At 41.9% G+C, this 23,993-nt stretch overlaps 1 protein-coding gene across 1 annotated transcript; it reads left to right on the plus strand.

Annotated features, from left to right (window-relative positions):
- Nucleotides 1–3,844: 3,844 nt before the first annotated feature.
- On the plus strand, nt 3,845–22,872 carry CUNH21orf91 (chromosome unknown C21orf91 homolog). The gene is made up of 5 exons (XM_071433671.1): nt 3,845–4,120; nt 4,519–4,648; nt 17,026–17,541; nt 20,739–20,801; nt 21,846–22,872. The coding sequence occupies exons 2-5, from the start codon at nt 4,525–4,527 to the stop codon at nt 22,004–22,006; spliced, it is 864 nt and encodes a 287-aa protein (XP_071289772.1). The 5' UTR covers nt 3,845–4,120; nt 4,519–4,524; the 3' UTR covers nt 22,007–22,872.
- The last annotated feature ends 1,121 nt before the right edge of the window (nt 22,873–23,993 follow it).

Here is a 23,993-nt window from a genome sequence, read left to right on the forward strand (position 1 = left end):
AGCAAAACAGATGAGTTGGAGAAAATTCATGTGTTTATTAACTGCAGACAGAAATGCCTGAAGAACATGGAGATCTGCCAGAGTCCCTGAAAAAGCCACAGTTGCCTGACCTAACGAAGGGAAAAATATCCCCAAGCCCAGGGGAGAGCAGAAGGGAGAAAGCAGAGAGGGCAGACAAAGAAGTCAGGCTGATTTCAATATGTTACTTCTTAATTTTCAGGGAGGCAGACCTACTTCACCTAGTCTGAGATTAAGATTCAGATTTTTGACAAACTTTTCTCTTTTAATACGCAAACCTACACAGATACTTTCATTTGGGCAGTGTCAATATTATTTGTGGTCTCCACTGGGAATCTCCACTGCAGTATTTTGCCCCACCTCCCCCTGGATTCCTGTTTAACACTTTATTTTTCAGTTAAAATGCCATTTAGGTTTAGAACTCCTAAATCTTTGCTCACAAAACTGGATCTCAGTATGCCTTATAAAACACTGCCAAAAGCTTTCCTTTCCAAAATTTTGGTATTTGGAGGGAAGACCCTGATGGAGCTCAAGCCATGATTTTATGATTCAGTGTCCAGAGTACTCATTGTCTCTATGCATTACCCCTTCAGCTGCCTTCCCCCAGCGCTTGTAGGGCTGCACTGTGAACCACAGTGAATCATCCTGAGGCAGAATTAACTCTCTTCCTTTAAACCAGCGATCCAGTCCCTTGTGTCACCTCACAAACACAGAAACACCAAGAGAAAACAGTGTGAGAACATGACCAAGCAGCTGGGGGAAGGTGAAGCAGTGGGAATTACTGGAACACCATCACTGCCAAAGCCTCCCTGTTAAGAAAATGCAAACTCAGTAGGGAAAAAGAAACATAGAAAGACAGAACAGATTTGTTTCCTACTAAAATAATTTTCCAGTGTAAGTAAACTGTTAGCTAGAATCACATGCCCTGATAAACCAAGGGAGGAACTACAAATGCGTATGAATAAATATAAACCACACCACGAGCAGCAGCTACTATTTCACTATCTTCATCTTGGTATTTGCTAGCTTTTTTCAGAAATTTGAGCCTGAAACTTTAGTTCTCCTTCACTGTTTTTACTGCAATGACCTCTATATTTTAGAGCAATATTTGACAAGAAAAGCAGCTCAGTTACCGAGAGCCATACGGTCTCCCACATGTCATTTATTAACAAGATTCATGACTTTTTTGCCCTTGGATTTCAGAGCAGCTGCCACTGCACTGTGGCAATGAGCTGTTGAGACTCAATAGACATCAGAATCTGGAGGGGAAAATACTTCAATAATTATAGATTTTACAAGGCTCCACCATCACTTGTCCAGTCTCCCTTTCTTTTTCCTAATCTCCCAACCCAAGCTGATGTGCTTTTTTCTGTCGTAATTTTTCTTCTGCACTGAAGCCAAGGAGCTGCTTCTTTGCTACCCTTCATCAAAAAAAACAGATGACAAGGAGAGAAGGAAATGCATCCCCTCTCCCAGATCCAGTTCTCAGCTTGTGGTAGAAACAATTTGAGGAAGATTCCAGCGAGCTCTGTGATGAAACATGCTCCATCATCATCCAACAGAAGGAAATCTAAAGTCAACTTGCTGCCTAAGAGCAGTAAAAGATGGAACACCAGCAGAGTGCAGGACTTCTTTTTTTTTCAGGAAACCACAGAAGCATAGAATGGCCTGGCTTGGAAGGGACCTTAATGATATTCTAGTTCCAGCCATGCATGGACACCCCACACTAGACCAGGTTGCTCGAACCCCAATCCAAACTGGCCTTAAACATTCCAGGGATGGGGCATCCACAGCTTCTCCAGGAAACCTGTTCCAGTGCTGCACCACTCTCACAGTAAAGGATTTCTCCTAATATCTAATCTAAACCTAGTCTTGGTCAGTTTGAAGCCATTCCTTCTTGACCTGTCACTCCAGACCCTTGTAAATAGCCTCTCTCCATCTTTCTGGTGGGTTTCCTTTGGGAAAACTGCAATTAGCTCATCCCAAAGCCTTCTCTTTTCCAGGCTGAACAATCCCAGTTCTCCCAGCCTTTCCTCCCAGCAGAGCTGCTCCATCCCTGGGATCCCCTTGGTGCCTGCTCTGGCCTGGCTCCAGCAGGTCCCTGTCCTTGCTGTGCTGGAGCCCAGAGCTGATGCAGCCCTGCAGGTGGGGTCTCAGCAGAGGGGGCAGAGGGGCAGAATCCCCTCCCTGCCCTGCTGCCCACGGGGCTCTGGATGAGCCCAGCACACGGGGGGCTCTGGGCTCCCAATGGCCAGGGCATGGCCAGCCTCTCACCCACCAGCACCCCCAGCTCCTTCTCCCAGGGCTGCTCTGGGTCTGCTCATGCCCAGCCTGCATTGGTGCTGGGGCTGCCCTGACCCAGGTGCAGCAGCTTGGACTTGGTCTGTCAAACCTCATGAGATTCCCAAGGGCCACATCTTGAGCTTGTCCAGGTCCCTCTGGATGGCATCACATGCATTTGTCTTTTTTTTTTATAAAATTAAAGAAAACACCCCAAGAAAACACAATGAAAGAAACAATCCAAACTGCAGAGATGTGTTTCAACACAGGAGCCTCTGGAAGATTACTTAGTTCTCCCATAAATAATCCTACTTCGACATGTAGGAACACGCTGTATGTAATTTCCGTCAATTGTGGAAATTCCCCAGACGAAAGGATCGGCCTCTTCCCGGTGTTGCCAACCAACACAAAAAGAGGGAACAGGCAAAAACTGGTGCACAGGAAGTTCCACCTAAACTTGAGGAAGAACTTTACTGTGCAAGTGAACACCTGCTGAAACAGGTTGCCCAGAGAGGGTGTGGAGTCTCCCTCACTGGAGATATTCCAGGAGTGTCTGGATGCAATCCTGCGCCATGTGCTCTGGGATGATCCTGCTTGGGCAGGGAGCTGGGACCAATGACCCTCTGGGCTCCCTTTCAACCATACCCAGAATCTGTGATTCTGTGACCGGTTGTGGCTTTTTTTGGAGAGCCAGCAGAGCCCTGACTGGGTTTTAATATTGTTTCCTGATTGGAATCGATATTCTATCACTGCACCTTTCCTGTTTTTGGCCCCCATCTTTAACAAAACCTACTCGCCGCAGCTGCCAGGCATGCTCAACATCAATGTGTGAAAAATGCATGTATTTTATGATTGGCTTTTCACAAATATTAAAATGAATATTCTATGTGTTGTGTTAGAAAGTAATGCTGTATTAATTCTCTTAAGTAGTGTGTTAAATATAGTTTTAGGTTATAACAAAATGCTAAAATAGAAACTATGCTATGTAAGATACTTTTTTTAAAGAAAAGACTCACAGAGAGATAGCAGCCACAAGACACCTAAATATTTCAGAGAAAAAGAAATTATTGCTCTCTTATCAGAAGAAACGAACTTCTTCCCGCCTCGAAGGCGCTGTTAGGATTCGGAAGAAGAAGTTGACGATGACCAGACAGAATCCTGTGTTTGAATGGAATTTATGCATCATGTATGAGGTGTATGAATATGCAACAGGCTATTGCTTTTAAGGGTTAATCCTCTGTTAACATGTGTCCTTTTTCGGGCTTATGCTGCCCAGAAAGAGGTACCCGGACTGTCCGTAACTCTTTGTCTCTATTGTCTCATATTGTCCTAATTCAAATTGCCCAAATTATTATTATTACTCTAGTTGTATTACTATTTTTATAACCATTTTATTACTATTAAATTTTTTAAATTTTAACAACAAGTGATCGGCGTTTTTCACACGTGCCAGCGGTGCAGGCGCGCTCCGGGTGAGTCACGCCGGGCAGCGCCAGTCGCGACAGGAGCCCCGCCCGCCCACCGCCCGCGCGGCGCAGACCAGACCAACTGCTGCGGGGGGAGCGCGGCCGCTCTGCGCCTCTCTGCCCGCCCGCAGGCCCGGGAGAACCGGAGCTCCTGGCTCCTCACGCTTCGCTGCCCAGCTCCGAGGCGACTCCAGCCGCTCGGGTGCGGCGGGCCGCGGTCCGAGCCCCCCGGTGTCCCCCCGTGCCGCCGGGCCGTGGTGCCGGCACGAAGCGGCGGGCGGTGCCCGGCGCCGAGAGCGGCGGCGGCGGCGGCGCGGGAGGGCGGACAAAGCGGAGCGCGGCCGGGGCGGGCGGCGGTGAGAGGGGACGGGGCTGGCATTCGGGACCGGGGCTGGCATTCGGGATCGGGGTAGGATTAGCGGGAGGGGATAGGACAGAGCCGGGGATATCGCGGTACGGGCGGTGGAGGGGCGTCCGCCTCGCTGGTGCGCGGAGGAGGGAGGGAGGAAGGAAGGGAGGGAGGGGGCAGCGCTGATGGAGCTGGTGATGGAGTTGCTGGGGAGCAGGACGGGATGGGACGGGGCAGCCTTCGGGCGAGGGAAGGGGAAATCTCGGTACGTGCGGCCTGGCCTCAGTTTCTCTGTAGGGAAAACTTTGCCGGGACGCTCCCGCCCCCGTTGCGGGCCCTCCCCCTCGGCGGCGCGGCCCCGGTGGCTCCCGCAGTGACCCTGCCGTGCCTTGTCCCCCTCCGCAGGGCACTATGAACGAGGAGCAGTTCGTGAGCATCGACTTGGACGATGACAACATCTGCAGCGTCTGCAAGCTGGGCACCGAGAAGGAAACGCTCTCCTTCTGCCACGTCTGTTTCGAGCTGAACATCGAAGGTGAGGTTCGATGGGAGCTGGAGCCTTCCTGGGCCAGCCCGGCCGGGGCTGGGCGCACAGAGAGCTCCTCCAAGGCTTCCGTCGGGTTTGGAAACGCCTGTCTGTAGATAAAGTTTTAAATCAGTTTGTTTTTTAGCTCTAAAGGTGGGTGCTGCTCCTCCAGACGTGAAGGTGAGCCCTCTCTTTCCAGAGCCTCTGGAACGCCCTGGTGTTTATTCCATCTCCTGGCATTAGACCGCTGATGTTGGACTTGCGGTCTGAATCCCGTTCTGCCTTTATTTGCTCAATCATTAGAGGGGGTCTATGTATAAAGCAAGCTCAAATTGCAATTTTTATAGCATGGTATTCGGGGTTTTTGGAAGCAGATCGCTCTGCTTTCACTAGATCTGCAATGGGGAAAGGAATTCTTGTTTTCATATTTTCTTTCTGAAATTATGAAAGAAATTTCAAAATTTCTTTTTGTTTTCATAAAATGTTGGTATGTGTAATGTGATAAAACAGGGTTCATTATCAAAGCTTCCTAAAGTCAGCAGGTTGTAAAGTAGGAGTTCTTGCCATCTTTTAAAAGACTAATCTTGTAGAACCATTTTGGCCTCCAGAATAGTATTTTTAAAATTTTAAACCAGTTTCGGTAAAGAATTTCCCCTTCTTGTTGCTTTTCGTCATGCATGAATGAATAGTAGATTATGTTTGTCCCTTTTTAAGTGAAATTGCTTGTCTTTGGAGCAGCAAAGTAACTTCTTCCCCTTTCATAGAGTGGTCTTCCCCAGTTGTATGTAGGTATAACTACCCAGAGTAATTTATGTTGCTGTGAGGCAATTGAATATGAGGATCTCAACAGTGTTATGTGATTAGTCCCATCATTTCTGTTATCATTTCTTGATAACAGATAGTAGATTTTTGTTGCTTGTAGAGGCAGTGTATTTCAATCTGAACACTATTTTGATACTTCAGAAGTAATTGCCATGTTTTTTGCTTTTGTTTAGAAGAGACATGCCTGTATACTTGCAGTTTTTGTTGAAACTCAAGAGCAGCTGTCTAACCTAAATCAGTCTCTTTGAGTTTTCTTATTGCTTTAGAATATTAGGTTTAGACTTCTCAATATGGAGAGAGGATGTTTCTCTCTCTAGGCTTTGAAAACATACCAGCACACTGAGAATTAAGTGCTTCCATTACACTACTAATCTAGTTTTGTTTTGAAAGTGTTGAAAGTGATAGAACACATTAAAAAATTGCTGGATGGTTTCTGTGCTCTGTCGTTTGAGATAAGCTGTGGATTTGTTAAAGCTGCTTGTTATAGCTGTGACTTTACAAAGTGATCATGTGTTTTAAGTGGAATAGGTTTGGGATTTTTTGCTCTAAATAGCCTTGGTGGTAGGAAAGACTTAATCTGTGGAAACCTTTACATAATCTTCTAAATTTCCAGTTAAAAGGAGGCTGCATGGAATAGAATAGTGATAAAAGCTTCCCTGAAGTTATAGGCCATTCTTTTATTTTGCATAATAAAAGTATACATATCTTTGATCATGTTAACATCAAAATGCCTCAATTTCTGATAGTCTAGCTTTTGTGTACCACTTTGAAAAGATGTACTGTTACTGCTCATAGGGAGGAGAGGCTTAAAAGTGGCAGAGGCTGTGTCAATGACTTTTTATATAGATTCATTATAAGGCTTTTTAGCTGAGCTACTGCATGAGTCAGCTCTTTACCATACCTCTGGTATGGTACACTTTTCCTACTTTTGACATATCTCTACATTCCTGTATTTTTTTTGTGACAAAGACTGATTTTTATGTGTCTCAAATAAGTCTTTTGGCAGCCCTGGGTACAGCATGAACTGGGTGATTCACTAAAGCACAATGTTATGCTGGATGTTTTCATACTGACCTCCTGGTTATGTTTTAATGGAGTTCAGATACATTAAAACTTGTTGAACAGAATCAGCTGCAAGTTGCATCAACTCCTGTAGATGTGTTATCCCACACTTACAAATGAGTGTTGATCTCGCTGATAGTTTGTCTTTTTATGTAGCATCTTATTTAAAACTGTCAGCAATTAAAACCCATACATAAATTAAGTATTTCAGGAAGTGAAGTAGGCAATTCTAAAAAAGATACTCATGCAACAGCTAAGACAGGCTTGCTCATTTTTGGTGTGGAACTTCTCCCTCAGAGAAGCAGGAAATAGCTGCTGTTGGAGAGCAGGCAGGCTATTAGTCACAGCTCAGCATCTTGCAGGATGCTTGAGTACTCCCACTGTTTGCAGCACCCTGTTAACTTCCATGTGTTAAGTGCTGTCTGACTTAATTGGAATGTGTGGCACCTCTTCCATCTTTCCTGACCATGCAGTGTGCACCAGGAGCTGGGTTGGGATAGAAAGGAGAGTTACAGATGATGTGCAAGGGCTGGCAGTGGGCTTGGCTGTCTTAGGTTTGCAGTTGGACTCTTGAAGGTCTTTTCTGACCTAAATATACTTGTGGTTTGTGAGTCTAGGCATGAAATTCTGGAAGTAGGCTTCCCAGCTTTCTTTTTTTAGCAGGGCATCATATTAACAAAACTGCTGAGGACAATTCTGTTTCCCCTCATGCCAGCAGCATGTGACTGCTTAAACCTGGGCATGGCAAGTCCCTGTGCTGGGAACTGATGCAGCTGAACCCTCAAAACAGACTTTCTCAAGTGTCTGTGAATAAAATACTACAGAAATATAATTTACTTAATGACAGTGTAATCTAGTGATGATGAATCTCTGCAGCTCCTGGCATCTGTGAATTCAGCAGCTGTACAGGTTTGCCTGTGTCTCAATGGTGATGTTGATTGCCTTGGGTCAGTAAGAGGAGGAATTAAAAATGGGGGACTTGGAGACCATCCCCATGTCCAGTAATGACTGGTGTCTGGATTAGTGTTATGACATGGCTCAGCCCTTACTTTCCTGACATTGGAGTGTTTATTTGTAACCTTTGTTATGTTTGGATGGTATCTTGGTAATGTTACATAACTGGGGGGGAAATTGTGTTTCTTTTATAGTCCTTTATAGAGAATACTGCTATACAGAAAGCTTAATCTGTCTTCTGTCTTGATTAAATAACTGTTGAATTTCTATTTGAGGAAGTCAGTTACTGTGCCATAAAGCCTTTCATTTTAATCAGATATCAGGTCTCCATCATAATTTTTCTAATAATAGATTTTTAGTATTTTAGTGAAATAAACTGTGATTATGCTTCTTACTAAGTTCAGTTAATTCACAGAAACTGCTGGTTTGAGTGTAACTGGGAGATCAGCTGTAGTGTCTGTCCCAGAATTTATTCAGGAGGGATACATATGGATTATAGGATCTATTTTTCTGAAGCTGACTGAAAGAGTTATAGCAAGGAGAGAAGAAAAGAGAACGTGGGCATTGGAATAACTAAAGCCAACATGCAGGTTTGAACTTAACCCTGTTAAATGTCTTCTGTCTTTCTTAAACAAGGAAAGAGCAACATGCTCAGCAGAGTTGAGTGGTTCTGGTCTTCAGTCTAGAAGGGGTGAGAGCAGTGTTGTCTCTGCAAAGGGCAGGATTTTTTTTCCAGTTGCACTGGCTCATCCAGCTTGAGGATTCACACTCAGGGAAGCTGAGTGTACTCAGCTACACCTAAATCCTTCTGTTGCCCAACTAGCTTTTGTGTCTGAAGGTTCATAGTCAGGTGATACAACAGAATATTAATGTGCTTCTTAAAGTTTAAAATATGCAAAGCACTTACATGTGAAATACTAAACATTTTGAAAAATGAAGCTGATTGTGGACAGTGTTTTTAAAGTTGTACATGGGGTTTAGAATATCCTGGTGGGCAGGATCTGTTGGACTTTAGTGCTGGGCTTTGTTTGCCTTGTGCACATGAAGCGAGCATCAGAGATGGTGCATTGTTTGCTTTTCTGAGTAGGTGTCACAGTAGTAATCAGTGGATTGAAACAGGAAATGTTTTAAATTCATCTGTAGCTGGTTTGCATAAGCCAGGAAATCACGTGTTGTGTGTGTTAGTGGAAACAAAGTTCTTCTTTTTAATTTCATTAGAATATGAGAAAATGATTAACTGAACTCTGCTAGCAGAGGCACAGTACTAACAAATCTGCTGTGATACCAGGGGTGGGAAGAAATGCCTGAAAACTGAAAAATACACACTTGTGTATGTATTAAAACTGTCTGTAAATGTATACATCAACAAAACAAAATCCTCTGCCTGAATATGGTGTTTTGAAACTCCAGCTGTAGCATTTCCAAGTTCTGGATGCTCCATCCCTCGAAGTGTTTTAAGGACAGGTGGAATGGAGCTCTGAGCACCCTGCTCTAGTGGAAGGTGTCCCTGCCCATGGCAGGGGGCTGGAATGAGATGATCTTTAGGGTTCCTTCCAGCCCAAGGCAGTCTGTGGCTCTGTGTGACCGTGTATCCCGTGTGTCACCCCTCACACAGCAGCAGCCAGAGGCTCCTGCCTGTGGTGCTGCTCAGAGGTGCTCAGGTTCCTTCCCACGGGAAGGCATTGCACAAGGCAGCTGTGTCCTGGCATCCTCTGCAAATACCAGCTTCAGGATCTTAATACTTGAATGTTTTTGTTTGAACATCAAACTTGGAAGTCTATAACAATTATGACTTATCTTTACATTACTTTACATAGTGTGTCTGTCTTTAATTGGGTTTATACTGGTATTTCTTAAACCTGCGTTTCCTCACATTCAAGAGCTGTAATGGTGGCAAATGGTAATAGAAGTGGAAAACGTGATTGTTTGAGATGATTTTTTACTCTTTTGCTTGTCCAGTGCTGCTAACTACAATAACATCTTGGAGAATGCTGGCTGACAAGCAAACTGGCTCACTTCCATTTCTGTTTAGAGCTGAACAGCTGAATAGCAAATGACAGTTCCCATCCCAGGTCCTGTAACATAAGAGACAGTGTAAGTACTGGGCATCCATTCCCCTGATTTATGTTGAAGTAGTTAGGTTTCCATGGTCCTTTAAAGTGCTGATAGACTCAGCTTTGAGGCAATTTCAGCATCAGGTTAGTGCATCTGAGTCTCCAGGCTGAGGCAAGGATATTATGTTATAAATAAATCTGTCTTACCACATAGCTTTTTTCCTGTTAAGGTCTGTAAAATCTTGTATAATATTCTCATTCTGTGTTCATTTAAAAAAAAAAAAAAAGGAGGGGGTGGGTTTAGTTGTTGCAAATGTGTAAGCATTGGAATTTCAGGTTTTTTTTCCTTTTTACACCCTACAGAAGAATATCTCACTGAAATAAAATGTTTTGTAAGGTATAGTTGAAACAAGTGGAAATCACTGTTTGATTTAATTCTGTTCCAGAATATTACACATTCTTATTTTTACAGTGTTAATAAAATGATAAACAATAAAATAGATAATTCTGGCAATAAAAGCTAAAAATTTCCATTGTTGCCCTTTAGACTAGACAGGTGAGAACTCATTTCAAGGTAGCATTTGCAGGCCAGGGGTATGACTCATTTCTGCAAAGTTGAATGGACATGTGAAATTAGCTGCAGTTTTCACTAAAGCTCTTAACTACAAATTCAGGTCTGAGCATGATTGGAGATGTTCTGGATCTGAATGCTATACAAGTGCCACTGAGTAATGCTAAGATGTGGAGCTGGTTCAATAAAAACATTTTTGCATTCTTAATGTGCAGATTTGGGAGGTTTGTCCATGCAAACAGGATAATTGAGTATTTATGTTACCTGGCATCATCCAGACTGCAGAAATTCCAGCTTATGACTTCCACTCTCTTCTGGTTGTCTATTTAACTGATTTTTCTTACAAAGTATATAATATTTTCAGTAGTGAAGTTTTCATCAGTCATTGCTTTGTTTAATACAGTAGCAAATTCTTCTTAGTAAAGTAGTTTATAAGGAACATGATTTTTGAAAATATATTTAAGGGGCCAGCTGGATTTCTCTTCTGTCTGATATCTTTGCTCTGTGCTAAAATACAAATGAGCTGATAGGAATGTAGTGGGAGGTGATTTGTGTGCACACTTGATATATGGAAAGTACTGGCATTATCTTATGAAAGCGAGGAGAGAACTTTAATTTATGAACAAGATAATATCTAGTATTTGCAAAGTGTCTGGTTTTAGAAGTTAATGAATGGCACTGGCATCTTCCTTCTAGCCAGTCTAATAAATCATAGGATTGAACTCTCAAATGAGATTGCATGTAAACCCTTAAAAGTAGCAGTTGGCTTTACATCTTGTCAAGCAGATGTACTGGAGATACACATCTCTAATGATCCCGCTTCTCAATGTTGGCAGAATTGTACAGTATCAGGTTTTTGTCATTTAGACATGTGGATAACTTGTTGTCTTAGGTTATCATGGGCCGCTTTTGTCTCATGCATTTTGAACGGGCCTTGGGATCTGCTTTTCTGGGACTCTTTCAGCACTCTTGGTAAGCAGCCTATGCAGCAGTGGCTTGAAATAAACAGACATGAACACTGAGTGTCTTGTGAAGAAGCCTTTCTGTCTGCACACGAGGTAAACCACACTGCAGCTCATCTGACCTTTGTGCTCCCAGTGGACACTCACAGATGTCCAGGAGCTGTTCCATGAGCTGGCTGAACATCCCTGTTTACAGAGTGCTCCTGATGTGCACAGCTGAGGGGAGCAGCAGCTGGAACATCTGGGAGCACACAGTGGAGACCAGGGCTCTGAAAGTGGGCAGCCACAGGCAAGGGTTCTTGCTTACTCTGGGATTAAAGGAGAAGAGCAGAGGTGTCTGTCACAAATCCCTCTGGAGTTCAGTGTTTCAGGTGAGGTGAATTGTGTCTGAGAAGGAAGGAATGACCTGTTGCCTGTTAGGTCTCCACAGCTAACTCAAACTGGAGGCAGAAGAGATGGTCAGGTATAAATCTTTACCCATAAGTATTTGTAAATTCTTTAGGGAGGCTTTGAGTAACTAATGGCGTAGTACAAACTTATCATTGACTATTCATATGTCTACAAATATTCCTGTTAATTTGAGTTCATCTTAGATTCAGGGGGGATTTTCTACTTCAGCTGCTATTCACCATTGCAAAAAATAAATTAGTTTATAGCAGTACATTAGAAAATGCTAAGAAGGGAATCTAAGCTTTCTTTAATGTTATTTCCAACTGATGGATCTGAAAGACCAAATAAGAAGTTTTATTGGTTTTTTTTTGTTTTTTTGGAGAATAGCAAACAAATGAAAAAACCCACAGTGTTGAAGATAAGCAGGCTAATGATCACTGATTTATTTTTTTCCATGGAAACATTTGTGAAGGGATGTGGAATAATCTTGGTATTCAAGAACATTCCTTTTAAAATTGGACTTGTTGATTACTATTATAATCTCCAAATAGGACAGCTCTTCTAGCCAGCTTTATATAAACATGAGCAAACATTTCACTTTTAGTTCTGTGTCTTTATAATGAAGAGGAGTTATACATAGTTCTCAGTGAATCAGTTGCAAAGGCAGAAATAGTCTTTGTAGATTTCTTACTGTCAAAAGAGCCAGAAAGCAAAAAACTTTAATATGATGAAAACTAATTTACTTTCAAGTACAAATGCCTTAAAATGGGGTAGAATTGTTGAGATGTTATTGCTCACCTGGTTATCTTGTAAATATTCTCCCTGCTCTCAGCTTCTTTACAGTTATGAATAAATAGAAGTTAAAAAAATGTGTATTAAACTGCCTGAATTTACAAAATTACTTTGTAGGAGTGAATTAAGAGTCATGTTGACTGGCTGCCTTGCATAGCTTATTAATTGAAAGTCAGGGTTTGGGTTGAGGTGTTTTTTTTGTGCCTAAGAATTACGCACTTATGTAGGATGTCCTGTCAAGTCAATATATACAAAGATATTGTTAAGCGATATGTTTATATTTCATCTAGGACACATGAGGTACTAGAATCAGAAACAAATAATGGATTGTAAGCACTTAGGTTGTTTTATGATTTGTCTGGAGGTTTGGCAGACATCAGCCTGTGAATCATGTGCACTTGAGGAATGATCTCTGGCATGAGCTTGTTTCCTAATAGCATCTGTGCTGTCTTAAGTTTGTTAGATATGGTCTTCTAGACATTAGTGAATTTTGTGGGATTTTTTTTTCCCTGCAGATTAAACTTCTCTGGGTGGTTGTTGGGTGGCATTTTTGTTGCTTTTTGAGGGGTTTTTTCCTTCTCTGAAAAAGTAAATATGAAACTTAGAGTGTACTTGGGCATAGTCTGCAGTCCTGTTCTTGGAAAGTAAGACAAGGAGCAAATGTACATACCTGCAAATGGGGGAGTGGGGAAGTTGATGGTTTCATGATTGCAGACTTGAAGAAACAGACAAAAAGTAAGAAAGATTGAGGTTGATGTTAGCAAACAGAAATGTGAAGACAGAACTGAAACCCTGTGAAAGTCCCTGAAACTCACAATAGCTGTTTATCAAAATTGCAGTATTGCTTCTTGTTTTGTACAGAAATTTTGCCATGCTTTATTCATCTGTTGGTGTATAGTGTTGAATAAAGCAATAAAACAGAATCATTTTTATATATCACTTGGTCCATGCCAGCTCACCAGATTGTGGCTTTTTCTGCAGTTGTGATGAAGGGAAAAATATGAAGTAGTCTGAGTGGAGTATGAAATCTTCCCAAAAAGAAATGGACATCTTTTCTGCCTCATAAGGCTGATGGTATTGCCCACAACAGAAGGATTTGTTCCAGAGAACCATACCCTAACTTGCTGTAATTCTGGTGTGTGGTTGTTAGTTTGTGCTGGCACAGCAGCTGCTGTCCCTGCTCAGCTCTTCCAGAAGGTTATGGCTGATGTTCTCTGCATAGGAAAGGACTAATTGTCACCTTAGGACAAAGGAGAAGTGGATGGTTGTTTTAGTTTTGTGTGTGATTGTTACAGTAAAAATCCAAACCAGTTCTGTGAAAGCTGAAGCAGGTCTGTTAGCAGTTCTCTGCAAAACTGGTTTGGATTTGCACATTTTCAGTTCCTTACTTTATTCAAGATTCCTTAGACAGGACCCCTTTGAGGGTTTTGCAGTGGAATAGGAGAAGGGGTAGGATGTAAATTCTGATCTATACTGGAAGTGTTCTGCAATAACTTGCCCTGTGCTCAGAAAGAGGGACATTGTGGCTAATGTGTGGCATATAAATAGCAAAGCTTAAACCCTTGAAGTAGCATGGGTTTTTTTTCTTCTGTAATAATTGCTCATTTCAGGCACTCTATTACTGAGTTCAGATAAAACAGATCTCTTTGAGCAGCATGCCTTTAGATGAGGGAAGTTAGCAATGTTCAGAACTCTTAAAAGATAAATTCATCAGAAGGAAACACTTGAATAACCTTGAGCTTAAGACTTGGACATAATTCAGTTGGGGCTTCATGAGGTCATGCTGCACTTGTTCTTTCTTTGTGTAACAATTTGTGTGTTGGGTATTTTGTGTGGTCTTATGCTCCTCTCCTACTGGACAAGTAACATTTATTCCCATTGAAATAATGAAGCAGCTTCAAAGGAATTTCTTTTTTTTTAAGTGATACCATCAGTACTCCGTCATTTGTTGTGTGGGTGTGTTTGTTAGGTGGGTTCCTGAGCATTATTGTATGGAAAATTGTGCAAAGCATGTTTTTCAGCCCATTGACTATTTTCTGTAAGTAAAAGAAAGCACTATGAGCAGCAGCAAGGTAGAATGTTGAAGAATCACTTGGGTAAAGCAAGTAACATTCAACAAATCACTCTAGTTTTCTAGGGTTTGTAGTGTTGTGAATGTATTTGCCTTATAATTTCACTTGACAGTGTTTGCTTTCCCTTGATGGCTTAAAGACTTGAGGTTCCCATCAGGCTACTTCAGTTAAGCAGGCTTGCTCTATTTAAGTGGTGCTGATAAGTCATGAAAACAAATGACTTGTCTTTCTTTTTCTCAATAGAAGTGTTTGTTGGGGTTTTTTAAGTCTGTGTAAAGAAAGAGAGGTAAAATAGCATTGCAAGTAGGCAGCAGATTATGCAGAGTTTAAGAGAAGTTGGTGAGTATTTGTTTGCTGAAAGAGGTTAGAAAGTATTTTGAGGTGTGGATGAGAATGTTGACTGCCCCACTGAAAGGGGCCCCCTGACTCTTACTTCTGGAGTAAAGAGTGTACTTTACTCCAGAACTTCCTTCTTAAAAGTTGCCTCTGGTTAGTATCTGAGTTTTGTTTCTTCTAATAGTTACCTCATGAACAGAAGGAACATCTGCTTTCATGACTTTACCTTTTTCCCCTGGTGCTAAGAACAAAATCAATTCCACTGATTTTTTCTTTTATTTTCCAGTTTTTTAGATATTTTTGCCCTATAAATTGTGTGCACTCTCAGGAACTCAGCCAGAAAATAATGCACTTAAATTTCAGTGCTGCCCAAAGAGTGGAAAATCAACAATTTGTGATGGCTACTCTAGATGTTTGAACTCCCAACTTCAAACAGCAGATACCAGCAAGTGAGATAATCAAAATGAAGTGCTTGGGTTTGTTTTCAGTTTCATGTTGAAAATTTTACCTTTTCAGATTAGTTTTGAGACTAGTGTGGGATTATGTGGGAATCAGTAACTTAACAAAAACATTGTATCATTTGTTAATTGTATGGGTGGGGAGGTTACACTTTACCACAAGAATTTAAGAGGGTAAATCAACTAGAACTGAGACTTGTTGTAACATGTAGCTTTGTTCTGACTGTCTGTAAATGTCTCTGTTATCAGATTTTGTTGCCTGTTGCATTTCATGGATTTTCTTTTATTTTAGTCACTTTTAATGGCTAAAAGATAGGATTGCTGCAGGTTGGTTCATGTTGCCTAGATTCAGAGATACAGTTACGTTGTTTGTTGTTTTAAATACTTCAGCATTAAGCACTTTCAACCTCTGGTTCACAGGTATGTTATTGTTATTTGCAGTGACAAACTTGTTAGACAGAATTGGTTTTCATTGTATTGAGACCCTCCCAAGTAATGTATGGGGTACTGAGATAAATGACAAACTGTTTATTATTCTGGACTTGGATTCTGAATCTACTGTGTATGTAAAGAAAAATAAATATCCACTGAAGTAGCAGAAAGTAATTTTGTAGTGGGGCACTATTAACTTTCTGGAATAGTCATTTCTCATACCATCTGTGTTCACTCACCAAGTGCAGATCTTCACAGATTGTGTTCCTTTTTAACCTGTCAATCACTAGCTGTTACTTAGAGGTTTAAGTTACCTGCTGTAGCTATTTGAACAGCCTTTGAGGGAGGATGAGCAAAGAGGAGAATAAACATCCATCTTGTGTGATGTCATGGTTTAACCTCAGTGGGATGGGGAGAGAATTTCAGCTTGTGGGCTGAGACAAAGACAGTTTCAAAGAGAGAGCAAAAGCTGCCTGTACAAGCAAAGCAAAATAAGGAATTCATTCATTGCTTCCCATGGTTGTGCAGGTGTTCAGCCATCCCCAGGAGAGCAGGGCCCTGTCATGCATAACGGTGACTTGGGATGACAAATACCATCACTCCAGCATTCCTCCCTTCCACCTTCTTCCCCCAGCTTTATACAGTGAGCATGATGCCATCTGGTGTGGGATATCCCTTGGGTCAGTTGGGATCAGCTGTTCCACCTGTGTCCTTTCCCAGCTCCTTGCAACCCCCAGCCCACTCGCTGTCAGGGTGGTGAGAGAGGCAGAAAGGGCCTTGATTGTGTGTAAGCCCTGCTCAGGGATAATGAAAACACTGCAGTGCAAATCCAAAACACAGCCCCATATTACACTGTGATAAAAATTAACTCTATCCCAGCCAAAACCAGCACACCTTAAATGAATTTCAGGGCAGTTTAATGTTGGCAAGCATTGACAGTATTAGAGCTTGCTTCCCTAGCTAGGCTCCAGGCTTGTACCAGTGCAAAATAATAAACTGTGACTGAGACCTAAGTTATGTTTGACCACTTGAATGAGACAAGCCTGCACCCTGCAGTATTTGAGCAGATGGCTCATAACATTATGCATAGAAGATGGAAGCTTGTATGAGTGCTGTCAGACTGCTCTTCAGGATTGTTCTGTAGAACTTGCTGGTACACAGTTGGGTTTATTTTACTTCTGCAGCTTATACACTTGTGTGTAGGGGGATGCAGCATGTATGGAGTTGTCAGTTTGCTTCATCTTTGTCACCGTGCAAGAGGCACACGCTGAAGTCCTGCTCCAGAGATTATGGTGTGCACAACACTTTGGGTGACAAGGGCTCAAGCCTGAGGGAAACTTCACAAATTTTGGACTGTGAGGTGCCCTTGTTTGCTTCAGTGATAAGACTGATCACTAAAGTTTTTGTTTTCTTGGTTGCTTGTGAGTAAAGATATTAAAAAATTAGCAGTAAGTGAACTTCTTTCTGTTGTGTCTTTACAGGAGTACCAAAGTCAGATCTTCTACATACAAGATCTTTAAGGGGGCACAGAGACTGCTTTGAAAAATTCCACTTAATAGCAAATCAGGACTGTCCACGATCAAAGCTCTCTAAAAGTCCTTATGCAGAAGTAAAAAATATCTTGAGCAAAAAAATTAACTGGATCATACAATATGCACAAAACAAGGATTTAGACTCTGATTCTGAGAGTTCAAAACCATCCCAACACCAGCTTTTTAGCTTCAGACATCAGACTGATAGAAAGCTACTCCCACAGTTTGACTCCCCAGTACCTAGATACTCTGCAAAATGGATAGATGGGAAATCTGGAGGCATCTCAAGCTGCTCACAGACTCTGCTGGAACCAAGAGAATCCACTGATTTCAGACTCGGTGCTACCTTCTGCTGCAGCAGCGTTTTGTGGCCCAACCGCAGCCAGGTCCAGAAAGCTGAAAAAGCTGAAGGGGATTCACTTGCCAGTGTTCATAGGAGACATCCTCAGCACAGCAGGGAGGAACGTGAGTATGCATCCATTTACACACAGCCTAGCAAGCTAGGGCATTCTTTCAAATACCTATTGACCACTTCATGTCTCCACAGGGCATTAGTTCTCATCCTGAAGTGCAGCATGTAAAATCTATGGGGGAAAAAAGAGCTACCTGGCTGAGCAAATAGGGTGGTTTGGCTGGTGGTTTTTGTTTTGTTATTATTTTATTTTAATTTTATTTTACTCTTAGCTGTAGCCCAGTCTGACACAGGACATGTCTAATGTATGCAGAACATTTAATTTCCGTACGTCATTCCTGGGAGTTGCACAGCCCTGCCTGTGGAGGTGGAGGTTACTCAGCTCCTGCAAATCTCTCTCTTATTGAACTTGCACAGTGCCCTGAATTCCATTTCACAGAGACCTGCCCTAAACAGCAGGGGAAATTAGAGGTTCATGTAGCAGAACAAACTTGGGAAATAATAGTAGCAGACTTTCCAGTGCATTTTACAGGATATGTTTTTTCCTTGTGTTTGTTGAGCTTGAGAAACTGGGAAAGCCCTTCTGCCACCATGTCCTCTTAAAGGCTGTAGCAGAAGACCTGAACTCTCTTTTGATGACTGTGGTGATGGTGAAAATAACAGAAAATTAGTTTCCTAGAAACGAATTTCCTAGAAGAAATCTTTAGAAAAAGCTAGGATATTTTAGTGTCTCTGGAATCAGGCTGCATGAAATGTGTTAGGAATAGATTCCTGGAGGTATGTGCTGTTACCATCCTGCTTTTTAGGCAGTACTTGGTCCTGAACTGGTGTATGTCCACTCTTACATTTGTAAATGAGGGAAGTAATTGGAGAGGGTTTCCTAATTTCAAAAGACCTGAGAAAGAAAACAAAGCACTGATAAAATATTCCAGGGAAAAACAGGTGATGAAAAACAAAGTAATAATGGAATCAGAATGTCAGAAAAGTCAGAGAAAGAGGTACTGTAAAAAGTTGGAATTGGCTTCTTTAGCCTCCCTTTTTTTTTAACAAACTGACAACTCTGTCCTTGCAAAGCTGAGTCATTTCTCATTCTTTTTGAGAGGATTTTACTTAACTGCTGCATGATGTGTCATGCTGCATTTGTAGTGAATTAGTAGCCTTAAAGCCATAAATCAAAACAGATACACTGGGCTGTTTGACCACCTGTCCGCTGGTGGAGTCATAAATTGGGATTACATAAATCAGGACAGCATATAACAGAGGAATTATGGAAGCTTGACCTGGTTTATGGGGTTGTCTAACTGAAGTTAGTGACTTGGAATTTATCTCCAGTCTTTGATTTCAGGATGGGAACCTAAATCTGCATTGAGCACAATAACAGGTTTTTTCTTCTGACTACATAATGCAGCTTTGAGGCATTTTTGCTTGTATTTTGCAGTATTTACCTTTAGAAGACATTCATTTGGAATCTCTATGATTAAGTTTGTATGTTATATGTAAACTTAGACTGCCAGAATTAGGTACTTTCTTACTGCAATACTTTCAGTCTTAACAACATAGCTGTCTACTGAAAAACAGTATTAATGGAAATGCAAATAGCTTGGCCAGTATTTTTTCAGAGTTTGCCTTAGCTGTGGATAGAATAATATTTTACCATTTAAATTCAGTGTTCCTTCTCCCTTTCCCTTCTGTATCAGAATAATGTGCCATGAAACAGTCCTGTCCCAAAACACTCACATGAAACATGTGAACCAGTCTGTCTGCCAGATGACAAAATGTTAATGAAAATACTGAAGAATGGGGAATTAGCATCCTACCACTGGGCATAAAAGGGGGGGGGAAATCTTGACATTTTTAGCTCTTAATTACTATATTAAATTTAGTCAGGGTTTTTATGGTGGTTGAAGAGTGGTAAAGTATGAGAAGGGACTTTTCAGGTTTATTGATAGTTGAAGGTAGGCAGGAGCACCATTTTACCTGACTGATGGAGGAGAAAGGTGAATCTGTTTTATTCTTAGCTGGGATTATGTCTCAAGTACCAAGTCTTAGCTATTGCCAGCTTCTTTGGTTTGGCAGTACTGTCAGCAATTTAACATCCCACAACTGCCAGCTCTGAGAAAGTTTGAAAGGGAAGGCTTAGGATAATCAAATAATCCAGTGGGTAGCTAAAACCCATCTTTTTCAGAATTCAGGACTTAAAATTTGCCATGTAGAAACCTTTTGCACAGAGAAATCTCTGGAAAAAAAGCTGCAGCATCGTTTTTTCTCTCGAGTATGCGATGAGAGCTTTGCTAAGCTGCAGCAGAAACAGCTTTGCTGAAGTTTAAAAATAGTATTTTAGAATTGCAAGGTCATAAAGCTTGTGCCAGTGCCCAGTACCCCCTGTGGTGTTCAGATTGTCACTTTTCTTCACCGTGGTGACAAGGGCATCTCAGCAGCAGCCATGGCACCATGTGTGCCCACTGCAGGGTTGAGGGAACCCTAGGAAGCAGGCCAGTGATTCCCTGCTGTTGATCAAGGGCAGTGAAGAGCACTTCCACAGTTCCCTCCTCTGAGGCTTAATGTGTGTTTTCTGTGAGGGTGATCAATGCACACAACCTGAGATACAAAAGGGTTTTTGAATGATACAGAGGATCTTATAGTTCTCACCAGGAGCACAGAAGGAAACCTATTTTTATATGCTGGTCTTCATCAAGCCAGGATTGTCCTTCATCATTTGTCACTGAGATACTCAGTGGAAACTGTGCAAGTTATTCCTATGTGCATAAAGCACAAACCTTGATGACCAAAACAGGGAGCCACATGCTGAAAATTCTGTCAGGAAGCTGCTTCTTGCAGGCTGGGAAACATAGCAGGAGTTAGCTCAGAATTGTCCCCTTTTAATTGTCCACAATTTAACAGATGTGCTTTCATGGGTTACACTGGGGAAATTGTGTTTTGCAGTCAGAGGAGGGTATAGTATTTAAATGTGCCAAGCAGTTCTGATTCTGGATGCTGTTGTTTTCAGGGCTTGATTTTCCACCTTTTTAACATTGAAGAGAGGGTTTTCTAATAAAGTAAATCCTTGTCTGTGTCAACATTAAAAAGAGAATTTTCAGATTTTCCCCAAATCACTATTGCCTCTGACTTACTGCCACTCATCTGTTGATTTATTAGGATGTAAATAGGAGAAAATCTTGAGAAAATAGGAGTCTGCTTAGGGATGCTTGTGTGACTTTGGTAGTAGTAATAACAGATTTTATTGTTGCAGTGACTACAATGACTCTAGGAGAGTTAAAGCAACTTAATGAAAAACTGCTCAAGCAAATCCAGGGTGAGAATTTTTCAATACTCTTTGTTTTGGGTTTGTGGTGCTTTGTCATAAAAAAAGGTCTGGTTTTAAAGAAGAAATTGATTGCCTTTCTGCCAGTTAAATTTTTAACAGAAGTCTCTTGTTTTGCTTGGGAATGTGTGATATAGAGTGATTTCATTATGTAATCTGCTTTGGTGCTGCAAATTGGCACAGTATTCTCTTCAAGAATTTTACTAGAACCATAGAATTGTTAAGGTTGAAAAATGACCCTTAAGATCATCAAGTGCAACCATTAACCCAGCACAGCTAAGTCTCCCCCAAAACCAAGTGGTTCCTAAATCCCACATCTCCATGTCTGTTAAATCCCTTCAGGGATGGTGACTCCACCACTTCCTGGGCAGCCTGTTTTCAGTGCATGACAGCCCTTTCCATGAAGAAATGTTTCCTAATATCCAATCTAACTTTGCCTGGTGTAAACTAAGGCCATTTCCTCCCATCCTGTCACTTGTTTCCTGGGAGAAGAGCCTGATCCTGCCTGGCTTCACCCTCCTGTCAGGAAGTTGTAGAGAATGATAATGTCCCCCCTGAGCCTCCTTTTCCCCAGGCTGAGTCCCCTCACTGCTCCTCATCACTGTTGTGCTCCAGACTCTGCCCCATCTCTGTTGCCCTTCTCTGGACACACTCCAGCCCCTCAATGTCTTTCCTGTGAGGGGCCCAAAACTGAACACAGGATTGAGGTGTGGCCTCACCAGTGCCCATCCCACAGGGGGATGATCCCTGCCCTGGTCCTGCTGCCACACTGCTGCTGATACAGGCCAGAGTCAGCTTTGTTTTCAATTCTGTACAGACCCACCTTGGCTCAGGTTGTCTATAACTAGAAACAAAGTGATGCTGTTCAGTTTGCCATGCATACAAAGCTGTGCTGGGACCAGGAAAAGCAGAGCTCCTGTGCATGATCCCACTTAAATAAATGTCTGTGCCTCTTCCCCAGTGGTGTTTGTCACAGCTTCCTAAGGCTGTGTCAGTGCAGGGCCCAAGTGCACTGACCCAGTGCTGTTGTTGCAGATGTGTTTGAGGAGCTGGCCCAGCAGGTGCAGGAGAAGGACTCCCTGGCCTCCGAGCTCAACGTGCGCCACATCGCCATCGAGCAGCTGCTCAAGAACTGCTCCAAGCTGCCCTGCCTGCAGATGGGAAGAGCAGGGACGAAAGCCAACGTCCCCATCTAAAGGGAAACAACTTCCATCCCCCCTAGAGCAAACTGTCCCTAACAGCATTGATAACCTTTAAGTACAGCTTCACCCCTATTTAGAAGCTTTTGAGAAAACTTGGGCAGCTTTCTCTTTGTATTCATAATCCCTGGGAAGTCTTATTCCACTTTGGGTTTAACAAAAAAGGCAAATATTTTGGGTATTAAAATCTGCTGTAATAAGGTTTATTCACATTTGGGGATTATTATTTTTTTCCCATAACTACGCATGAGCCTTGAAATGAATTCTGTGTTTTGTTTATAATAAAATTGTTTCTAGCAAAGAATGACCTGAAGCCTGTAAACCTGCCTCCTTCATACAGAGGACAAAATAAAAATTTGACTTTTGATCAGGTCTGATCCTGTTACATCCAAGAGAGCTTTAAGGGGAGAACAGTATTAATAAAACTCATGTTTTCTTATTTATTATGAGCAATATTTTATTATTGAAATTTTATACTAAATAAATATCACTATTTTAGGTACTTTTCCAGATCTCTTTATAAAATGTCTGAGTTACTCTGTGTAACATTTATGCCTTGTGTATGATTGTTTATCCTTTTTCAGGTCTGTATCTTTCATGATACAATTTTAAAAAGTATTGTTTCCCAAAGAGATGAATTTCACATGTTGAAGAAAAAAACTCTAGTGGTGTATCAATTATTTTTATCAGCTTTATAACTGAAGAATTTGGTTCATGAGATGTTTAAAAAAGCACAGCATTTGCTTTAAATTTAAAAAAGAATCCATACTTTGGTTTTAATGCATAGAAGTTGTTTTATATGTGTGAAATTTTCAATGCTGAAAAATTACTTTGACGAAACTCAATAAATTTGTAATACTACACTGCCTTGTTATGATTTCTTTATAAAGTTGGATCAGACTGATAAAGGGTTTTAATTCTGAAATGCAAGTAGTAATTATACATAATAAATCAGAACAGCCTTTGTATTTTTTAAACTTGTATCAGTCTACCATGACAAGAAATCTCTGTCTCTGCCAAAAATACTGCGGGGCTGTATGTGAGTAGCTGAAAGTTGCTGAGTTGCACTGAAAAAATCTGGGGGAGGATGGGATGAGTGGAAGATACAGACAAAAGTTAAAAGTATGTGCTTTTAGCTCTTGAAGTGAAAATTGAGTAACTTCTATAGCTGAGCTGAAGGCTGCCCAGTGTGAAGAAAGGTTTAGGTTTGATTTTAAACTCAAGCTGAGAAATAAGCCAAAGTTCAGAGTAGGTTTATTAAATGGCCTATGTGTAGTGATAACTGGGTGTCATAGGACAGGTTGGTTTTATTTGTGTTTTTATTATTTTTTATTATTTTCTTCCATATCCTCCAGCTGTTCCAAACCCCCTCTACAAATGCACGAGTAGGTGCTTGAGCTTATCTATTTTATGGTTCAGGAGGGGAAAAAATCAGTATCATTGCTTGTGTATGCAGGTGAGCCTATGAGTAAGTGGGCAGCAAAAAATCCCTGATTCTAGTTTTCAGAAGATGGATTCATCTCCACCTGCAAGTCTGTTGGTAAACCTTGTTGATTCAGTACCAAGGCAAGGCTCAGGTGAGAGAAGCATCTCTGAGAAGGATCAGAGGGTCCTGGTGGAGAACAGATTATCCCTGAGCCAGCAGTGTCCTTGTGGCCAAGGAGGCCAGTGGGATCCTGGGATGCATTAGGAAGAGCTTGGCCAGCAGGTCAGGGAGTGATCCTGCCCCTCTACTCACTACCCCATGAGGCACATCTGGAGTGCTGTGTCCAGTCCTGGGCTCCTCAGGGCAAGAGAGACATGGAGCTCCTGGAGCAGCTCCAGTGGAGGTTACTGAGATGATGGAGGGATGGAGCTTCTCTCTTATGGGGAAAGGAGGGAGCTGGGGCCATCCTAAACCTCCCTGGCACAACCTGAGGCCAGGGTTTGGGTAGGAAAGTGAGTCCATGGGGATGTGGAGAGGGTGACTGGAGGGGCAGCAGCA

Source organism: Agelaius tricolor, unplaced genomic scaffold (genome assembly GCF_023055355.1).
Source record: "Agelaius tricolor isolate 1412-34295 unplaced genomic scaffold, bAgeTri1.0.p SCAF_9, whole genome shotgun sequence".
In the NCBI taxonomy this organism is placed as follows: domain Eukaryota; kingdom Metazoa; phylum Chordata; class Aves; order Passeriformes; family Icteridae; genus Agelaius; species Agelaius tricolor.